Here is a 10,016-nt window from a genome sequence, read left to right on the forward strand (position 1 = left end):
GCAGCTAACAACTACTGAAGTACCCAAAACTGTACATATTTTAAATTTACAGTTTGATAAGTTTTGACATATTTATATACTCACAAAACTATCACCGCAATTAAGAAAATGAATATATACATCACCTGAAAAAGTTCCCTTGTGCCCCTTTGTAATTCCTCCTTCCTAGCTTTCCCCACCTCACCCCATCTCCACCCTCAGATACTGATCTGCTTCCTGTCACTATAGATTGGTTTACATTTTCTAGAATTTTATATAAATGGACTCATACAGGCTGGTCTTTTTTCTTTTTTTGTCTCGGTTCTTTCATTCAGCATAATTATTTTAAGATTCGTCCATGTTGTTGCATGTATCAACAGTTCATTGCTTTGTACTGCTGAGTAATATTCCACTGCATGAATATATCAGAATCTGAATATATCACTGGCTGTTCCCAGTTTTTGGGTATTACAAGTTGTTGTGAATATTGGTGTACAAGCCTTTGTACAGACATAAAGCACAGCAATGTTAATGTCAACACAAGTTCAAAGCAAAATGCATTAACCAAGACAAAAGAGAGCTTTATATTGATATCCACAAAGAAAATCTAGGTCAAAAGTCTTTATTTATACAAGCCTCGACAACCTTCCATTTTGTCAAAGCTCTATCCTGAACAAGACACCAGGCCCAGATTATTTTTACAGGCAGTTTCTGCGAAACTCTAAAGAAATAGAGTTTTCAAGTGGTTCCAAAGCATAGGGGGCAGAAAAGCTTCCACATTAATTTCACAAGGCTAGCACAACCCTGATTCAAAAACCTGACCAAGTGGCAGGCCTACCAAAAAAAGAACCACAAAAAGAGGAGTGGGGAAGTTGTAAACCAAGCTGCCTTGTGAATGCTTACGAAAAATCCTAAGTATTAGTAAATTGAATACGGCAGTGTATTAACACCAACATAAACCAAATCCATTACCATCGAGTCAATTCTGACTCATAGCAACCCTACAGGGCAGAGGAGGACTGCCCCATAGGGTTTCCAAGGCTGTAAATCTTTACAGAAGCAGACTGCCACATCTTTCTCCCGTAGAGCAGCTGGTAGGTTCAAACCACTGACCTGTTGGTTAGCAGCTGAGCACTGAACCACTGCACTACCAGTGCTCCTTCACGCCAACATAAGTCTTAGTAAAACAAACGGTGATACTCTTTCTCCCGTAGAGCAGCTGGTAGGTTCAAACCACTGACCTGTTGGTTAGCAGCTGAGCACTGAACCACTGCACTACCAGTGCTCCTTCACACCAACATAAGTCTTAGTAAAACAAACGGTGATACAAAGAAGTCTACTGAAGCCATTCATGAATGGGTTAAAAGACAATTTTTCAAAAGGAATTTTTTAAAAATCATTAATCCCTGATTTAAATAAACAAATTTTTTTGTAAACTAAGAATAAATGTCCTCCACATCATGATAAACAGGTTAGCTAGGAGTTTGTTTCTTCGTATTGTTCAAAGGCATTTACAATGATTGTGTTTCATCAGAGAATAAAATTCATTTCCATTGCAAAGTAAAAAGACAATCATGGTAGGCATAAACTGAAGGTATCCTGACAGCTGGTTAAAGTGGCAGTGAGATAATCAATGGAGGTGGAAGAACTCTCAAACCATCATGGTGAAATTTTTCATAATGAACACAAGTCATATACATAAGCTCATCAATGTTGTGATGGTTGTGTGTCAACTTGGCTGGGCCATGATTCTCAGTGGTTTGGCAGTTATGTAATAATGTAAATTTGGCAGTTGTGTAATGATGTAGTTATCCTCCATTTTGTGATATAACGTAATCACTTCTATATGATATGATCAGCCAATCAATTGTAAGGGGAGTTTCCTCAGGGGTGTGGCCTGCACCCAATATATATGGGTGTTCTGGAAAGCTCACTGGCTTTTGCTCACTTTGGATCCTGCATCTGGCTCATCATCATCTGACCTCCAGTTCCTGGACTTGAGCCAGTGGCCTGCTGTACTGCATGCTCATCTGGGGATTCACTGGCCTCCTCAGCCTGTGAGCCAGCAGCCTATCATCTGACCTGCCGTTCATCAGTCCCTGCAGCTACATTAGTCAGAAGCCTCCAGCTTCCAGCCTCCAGCCTGACACACAGACTTGAGACTTGCCATCCTCTACAATTGCATGAGCCACTTCCTTGAGATTATAATAATATCATATACACATATATTATATACATATATATACAAAAATATATATATATGTGTGCTTCACTGGTTTTCTCTAGTGAATCCAGCCTAAGACATATATTCACTCAAGATTGCTATTAAGGAAGGACAACTTCCAAATACCTGTCTTATTAATAGTGAAACTGAGACAGAAAATGAGATTCCATCAGTAGATCTTCTATCACTATACCTAATTCTACTCAGAAATTAGTCAAAAGGCTAAAAGTCCCTGTTTAGCAAGAACATGGTTTAAATCATAACAAAAAAGTCTGTAAGCATTTTAGTTTTTTCATTTTATTCCACTAACAACCTCTGTGAATTGACGGGCAGGGGGGGTGAAAGCAAAGGGGTAGAGAACAGTCATCTTGGAAAGACCAGAAGAAACAGTGAAGAGGCAATAGCACCATCTTGGGGAGCATCAAAAACATGAAAATAAGCAAGATACAAATGGCCTGGTTATGACATTCACCATGAGTGCCTTCCTCAGGTCCTCAAAACTGATTGTATAGCTCAGTCTTGTACCAGTTCCCAAGTTAATGGGGAATAAACTAAGGAGTGAACGAACAGCCTCAGCCCAGGGACTCTTGGCCAGTTAAGAATACCAGTCTCAAAAGTCACTCCACGGCTATTCAGACCCAGGAACCTGTCCGTTCAGAGATGATCCCTAGAGGCCAATGAAGAGTCACAGCTCTTCCTCTTCCTCTCCAATGTTGGGCAACTGGACTTCTGTTATGATCTCTTCTCAAAATCTCCCTAATAATGCAATCTGGCTATCCTACTTTGCTTGTGCCAGGCTTTTCCAGGCTGTGTAACAATGTCCATTATCAAAGCTTGTGGCTAGGGTTCTGCCATCAACAGATTTTCCGCTAGATCTCCACTAGGTCATACTTCTGGGTGTGAGGTATAGGGCATTACAGTCTAACAGGGAGGAGCCTATAGTCAGGTTTTTCACATGAAAGCCATATTCTTAGATCGTTAGCCACAGACCATGTACCTATCCTTTACGAAAGGCCCAAATTCAACATGAAATGACTACATTAAAAGATTCTTTAAATTCCCAATGTTCTATCCATTTAACTTTTTCAATTTAGCTTTATATCTTTTTAGACTCCAAGACAGAGGAGTGATATTGGATGTACTCAAGTTATAGCCAGCATTTACCAATTCTTTGATTCTACTTTTTAAAGTACTTAGGCTTGAATCCAGAACCCGAGGACTTTCCATTATTTGTGAAATGTTAATTTTTTCTTGTATGAGGCAGTCTATTTTGTCATTAAACTTTTTCTCTGCCAAGTAGATCATATCTGGATAGCTGAAGACAAACTTCTGTACCTCTTCTTCAGTACACCCAAGAGAAAACAGCTTTTCTTTGATATTTGTGTAGTTTCTTTTGGCATAGTCATTGGAAAGGTCTAGGATTTCAGCTCCTGGGCCACATATCAGAGCCAGCAGCTCCTCACTGTTCAAGCTGAAAGCTGACTGTAAAAACTCAATGTTAGTTTTCACTCGTTTGGTGCTCCGAATTAAAATAAAAGGATTTTTAAAAATTATCTTTCTGACAAAATCTGCAGGATCTTTGTGGCCCAAGGACAAACAGACTGATTGTAAAAATTCAACCATCTGTTTATTCAGATCAAGACTATTGGAGAAGGTACGTGGAGCATTAGTCAACAATCGACAAAGGCATTTACGGGTCAATCCAACTGAGTAGAAGAACTTTATATTATTCTCTAAGTTTAGGTTGTTATTGGACCGAAAAAAAGATTCTGGAGAACGTTCCAAAATATTTACAATTTCAAGGTCTGATGCCATAATCTTCCTCCACAGATCCCATCGTTTTGAAAGGCTTTCAGATGTGCGTGTTATGGCTCGTGGATATCTTGATATGATGCTAGCAATCACTTGTTTGCTAGCCCCTTTGGACAGAAGGAACATCTTCAGGTCCTGCTCATTAGTAACCATCCTATTAAAAACTCCAGGTTGTCGTTTCTTTGCCATGTCGATATCTACTCCCATAGTAAGTAAGTTGTTCAGTAGCTCATCCTTCTCCAAAGACTCACCATCTGCATTATTACGCTTCACGCCAAAAAGCCTAAACGAAACGGATTTGAAGAGGATTTCTGTTGAAAATCGGATCATCCAACATCTTGAACCAAGGAGAAAGTTACTTCTCATATATAAGAGGTTTCTTGGTGCCATAATGGTCAGGTAGCCCAAACCTTTTGGAATGCTGTGTAAAACAACATATATAATATTATACAAAGACGTGTGTTAAACAACTAAATGACTAATTATGATCCTATAAGCATCATGGTCATTTCTGTAAGAACATGCCTATGGTTCCAGTTCTGGTGCTGTGGTAACCATTCAGGCACCACATTCTCACCCCGTAGCTCACCGCTTCTGATGTTCACCTGTGGCCCTGGCCTGCTCCCACTCTTGGCATAAAGGCAAGACGGCATCATCAATGCCCCAGAATTAGTCCTACCCTTTTCTTGCTTTTTTTATTCTTACAGAATAAAGGACTTTGCCTGCCTTAGCCACCCAAAACCAGTTATTTCTCCTTCTCCCTCTCTGCTTTGTCTTCCTGGTTTCTAAACCTTTGGCTTATTCCTAATAACTGGTACCTTCAATTGTCTCGTGCTCCAACTCTCCAGATCTTTGTCCTTGCCCCTGCCCACAGATACCAGACTTCCTTGCTTCTGCTTGCTCTTGTCTCTTCCTTGCTCTGACCTACTAACTATAAAACTCTAAACCCAGTCCTGAAAACCAACACCTCTGACTACCTAGTTTCTATTTTAAATACTTTTTTCTAGATTTGTGATCCCTTTTAAACCTCTGCTTTCATTAGAGCCCTAATTCTTACCTCTGAAAGACCGCTGGCTCAACAGCTCCTGATTCCAATATCTATCTCACTCAGTTTACACTATGTGCTCCCTAGGTTCTAATCCAACAATTTTAAACCAACTTTCATCTTCAAGATAATCGAGTTGTGGTATTTAATGCACACTGTCCACCACATGTAGAACTCTGAGAAATGGCACAAAAACAACAAAAACATAAAAATCATTTTCCCTACCCCATTACCACGTTACACAAGACTAATCCAGGGCTGTCTGAGTCTGTTTCACAAAACATCTAACTTCCAGCAAGTGCCTAAAATCTCAATAGCTCATTTTCCTGATGGTTTAAAAATGGGGCACAAAATGTCTAAATTTAAGTATGATAAAGAAAAAAGGAACATTTCCATATATTTTTAAAACTGTACTTCTTCCTTTTCAGAATACATAGTTGTGACAAACTTAGCTCTTGATTTCTAATTACTTACAATGAGCTCTTATTGACTTAAAGGGGGCATTTCCATCTTCCCCTCTCCTAATTAAGCATAAAACAGAAAACAGATGGTTCCAACCCACCACTAACATCTCTGGGCTTAGGACACTGCTTTCAAGATCAGTTTCAGAGAAAGCCTCTTTGTGTCTATCCTTTTAATTACTCCAATTGTAACAAGAATTTGGATTATACCTATGCGCTAGGAGCATTCCTGTAGCTCACAGAGTTTATAGATCCTCAAAGAATTGGAAAAAGATTCTAAAACTGTAGAATCAAATAACATTTAAACCAAAATGCAGGACACTCACATGGCAAATATCACACAACGACGAAAGCACATTTTAGATTGTTCAATACCCTGAGTTCAATATTTTTCACATCTCCATAAAACCACATACTACTCTGTATAACTACATACTCTTCCAAAATACATAAATTTAGAAACTTAAAAATAAGAGCCTCCTTCTAACTAAAGAATGAAGGTTCCACCTCACATAGCTCACCAGCTTGTTCTCGCTTCCAGATGCTCAGGGGTGACCTCTACTGGATAATGCGGCAGAACACTGACAGCTGTAGATCAGGCCAAACCAAAACCAAACCCATTGCCATTGAGTCGATTCCAATTCGTAGCGACCTTACAGGCCAGAGCAAAACTGCCCCATTGGGTTTCCAAGGAGCAGCTGGTAGGTTCGAACTGCCAACCTTTTACAAGATGACTCAACGGGATGTAGAAAGAAAATAGTAAAACTCCAATTTATACTTGTTTTAGACTTCTAAAATTTCCATTTTTTGCATTTTATAATGTACACAATATAACAGTACTATAAGACATGTACATAACTAATTGATCAATAAATATACATATAGTGGATGTACATACCCAAATATTTTTTATTGACAGTATGCACAATCAAATAAAGTTTGAAGACTACTATTTCAGAAAATGCTCTATCTTAAAATTATTAACACCATAGTAAACAGGGCTGAATGAGCCACAGAACGTTCAAAAGGAATTCTACTAATAGTAGACTTTAAAAAAGTGAAAATATACACCAAAATTATTAACGAAAGAGTAATAACTATTAAGGTTTCTCCTGAATTTGTCACAGATGGATTGTATGTCTTTGGGTATAACTCAGTCTCCATGGGAATGGCTTTCAGATGAATTAGCATGTCCAAGACAGAACAGAGCATCTTTCCCCAGCTCCCAAACACTAACCTTCCATTGATTAATATCACTATCACTATTCTAATAGTCACTCATGATAAAAATCTAGTGAGCTTTGTGTTCTTCCTCTTCCTTAACCCCAGGCATCAAATCATGTAGATTGTTTCTTCAGTATCTCTGAAATCCAAGTCCTCTGCTCTTTCCTGTTGTCCTCTCCTTCAAGCCCTTGCTTTTCTGACACCAGTCTCTCAAGACTGCCACGAGTGATACTTGTAAACAAAGATGGGACTATGTCCCTCGTTCACTGATTAAAGACCTTCTGTGGCTCTCCACTACCCACTTGGCTGCTAACTGAACAAAAGGCAGTCCGAGTCCACCCAGAGACACCTGGGAAGAAAGTCCTCGTGATCTACTTTGAAAAAAAACAGCCACTGACAACCCTATGGAGCCCAGTTCTACTCTGACACACATGGGGTCGCCATGAGTCAAAACTGATTCAATGGCAACTGGTCCTGATGTCTCTCCACTAGAAAGCAAAACCTTCAGATTGACTTTCCAAGACCCTCACCACTTTGTTTAAACTACCTTTCCAGCCAGCTCTTCTATTCTACAACCACACTATCTCTCCAATCTCTGATCCTGAACAACTTTGCCCATTCCTGTCTCCCTGCCTTTGCTTAAACAACTCTTTCTTTCAGAGGGGTCCATCCTCCTGCTGCTTGCCTCTTCAAATCTTATCTATCCTACAAGGTCCCGATCAAATACTATCTTCCCACAAATCCTTAATAAATACTCACTTCTGAAATGAATCATTTGTTTTATAATTTATTACTAAGGAATCTGAAACTAGGTACTATTTTTATTTTTCTTAAAAGAACTGAACTAGACTTACAACTGGCAACTAAAATTTGGTCTTGACTGCAATATTAGAAATGCAATAAATTCACCAAGAACATAGTATGAGAAGTCTCAACTAAGCCTTAAAAACAACAGTAACTAATGATATTGACTGTTGGTGAGCAAGTGAGGAAACAGCCAAAACTCTCATATACAATTGTCAGAAGGGAATATTGCCACTACCTTATTGGAGGGTAACTTGGCACCATCTACCACAATTTTAATGTTCATATTCTTTAACATGGCATTTCCACTTATTGGAGAGTACTGAAAGAAACATAAGGACAAGAATACAGAGATGTTAGGTAAAAAGATGGCCATTATAACATTATTTACTGTAACAAAAAAGAAACCCTAATGGCCACCAATAATAGAACGATTAATAAATTGTGATATATCTATGCAATACACTATAAAAAAGTTACTGTCAAGTCGATTCTGACTTAGCTATGTAATATAACACTACACAAGCTGTTTAAAAAATGGCACAAATCTAGTGCAACAGAAAGATATCCAAGAGCTCTAAGTGACAAACTGCATAACAGTAAGGATAGGAAAATATCTCATATAAAAAAGGGGAATTGGGGTAGGAGAGGGAAATTAGTATATGCAGAGAGAAACACAAAAAATGGAATAACAATGGTTATCTCTGAAAGATTAATGGGAGCTATATCCTATTCCTGCAATGTTGAAATTTTATTTAGTGAATTTGTATTATTTTGCAGGTCAAAAATTAAAACCAAATTAAATTCACCTGAGGTGCAAAAAGCAATGGAAAACATATATTACTGTTATCTAGTTTTCAGTTTTTACACCAAAATAAGTCAGACCTCAAGAATATCAATAACATTTTACTCTTTTAGCACCAGATCAACATTCGAAACACTCCTATAATATCTAGCAAGATAAATATTTAAATAGCCTAATGCAAGAAGTTATCAACTGCCTACAAATTTCAAAAATAATATTCTATAATTGATTTCAATCTGTCTCTCAAACATTTTTAATGAACCAAAAACATTATTCCAAGGGATAACTGCCAAACACACCGAAAATTTCCGTACTTGTAACTTGTGAGGTCTAAGGAATGAAAAAAGAGGATTTACATTCCTCTGCTCGAGGGCAACGGGTTTTTCCCTCCCCAATCAGCCCGTTATAGAGGCTTTTAATAGAAATAGCTGATCACTGGCTTCAGAGTACTACTTTCCAGCTGGTCTACTCTTTTGACGTAAGCTAAATATTTTGAAGATTTTTACAGCAACGTATTTCTCACCTCATTTGTTTTAAGGAAAGGGATTTTGCATCTCTCCAGAAAGGCTCGAAATTAGCTGTACTTAGAGATGGCCAAAAAAAGGGGGCAAAATATGATCAGAACTTTGTAAGACAGAATAAAGGGACTGATCCCATCTAACACCATATAATGTTCCCGTGAGAAGCATCACCTCTTGAAACTTAAGTATTTCTCAGACATGCTAAGAAGAAAAAGGCAAGCGTACACCTGAGGCAGAATCACGGATTTGATTTGGTCCTAAGTGTTTCGTATACATTGTCTTATTCAACCCCCAACAACCTAGGAGGTAGGCATTACTCCTAAATTACAAAATTGCAAAACATCGCCGAGCACCCTTACTAGCTTGTATTAGCTAGAAAGCTAGCCGAAGCGCAGGGTTTGAACTCAGGCGGGTCTTTCTTAACTCAAAACCATGGTAATTCAGGTGCGTCTCTCAACTCAAAACCATGGTAATTGCATACAATCGGCTCTTTCCATCCCTCTTCTTCCCCCACAGGCAACTCTCTAAGAGGCCGCGCGGGAATACGACCTCGCTGTACACCAGTGGAAACCCGAGTGGCACCGTGGTTAAGTGCTACTGCTGCTAACCAAAATGTCAGAAGTTCGAATCCACCAGGCGCTCCTTGGAAACTATGGGGCAGTTCTACTCTGTCCTATAGGGTCGCCATGAGTCGGAATAGACTCGACGGCAACAGGTTTGGGTTTTGTGTGGTTTTTTTTTGTGATACATCAGTTAAGCTGACCTGTCTCTTAAAAAATAAAAAAAGCAGAGCCATAGCGGAACCCCATACCTCCCATTCAACCGTACCTATGCGCTGTAGATGGCGCTGGCTTCCTGGGCTGAAAGCCGGAGCGGAAATGAGGGGCGGAAGCGGCCAAGACTAACTTCCGCCGTCAGGCCGCGCGCAGAGGTGACGTATCGACCCTGCGCGCCACGGCGGCTGCTCCTTGATCCTCCGTGGCGCTATGCTAGAGACTCGGCAGGGGGCGGCAGAAGACCGCGGTGACCGCCCAGAAGCTGGCGCCAGAGGTTGATTTTAGAGGATGGGGCCCCGGGCTCCCTCGCCGCCTTAGCTGGTGAACCAAGAGAAGCGCTGGGGAGCTGCAGGAGCTCCACTCCC

General features: G+C 39.7%; 1 protein-coding gene across 6 annotated transcripts; it reads right to left on the minus strand.

Annotated features, from left to right (window-relative positions):
* Positions 1–2,183: 2,183 nt before the first annotated feature.
* Positions 2,184–9,740, minus strand: MTERF1 (mitochondrial transcription termination factor 1). 6 transcript variants are annotated; one of them, XM_023724650.1, is made up of 4 exons: positions 9,704–9,714; positions 8,654–8,684; positions 7,788–7,871; positions 2,184–4,436 (listed from the first exon to the last, which is right to left on the minus strand). In XM_023724650.1, exons 3-4 carry the CDS (start codon positions 7,811–7,813, stop codon positions 3,272–3,274), a joined length of 1,191 nt encoding a protein of 396 aa, XP_023580418.1. In that variant the 5' UTR covers positions 7,814–7,871; positions 8,654–8,684; positions 9,704–9,714; the 3' UTR covers positions 2,184–3,271. The 6 variants fall into 6 exon arrangements, 5 of the variants coding, with proteins under 5 accessions (XP_023580418.1, XP_023580417.1, XP_023580420.1 ...); XM_023724649.1 differs by lacking the exon at positions 8,654–8,684 and having other exon boundaries at positions 9,704–9,740; XM_023724652.1 differs by lacking the exons at positions 7,788–7,871; positions 8,654–8,684 and having other exon boundaries at positions 9,704–9,738.
* Positions 9,741–10,016: the final 276 nt, after the last annotated feature.

This window comes from Trichechus manatus, unplaced genomic scaffold, assembly GCF_000243295.1.
Source record: "Trichechus manatus latirostris isolate Lorelei unplaced genomic scaffold, TriManLat1.0 scaffold00253, whole genome shotgun sequence".
Lineage (NCBI taxonomy): Eukaryota > Metazoa > Chordata > Mammalia > Sirenia > Trichechidae > Trichechus > Trichechus manatus.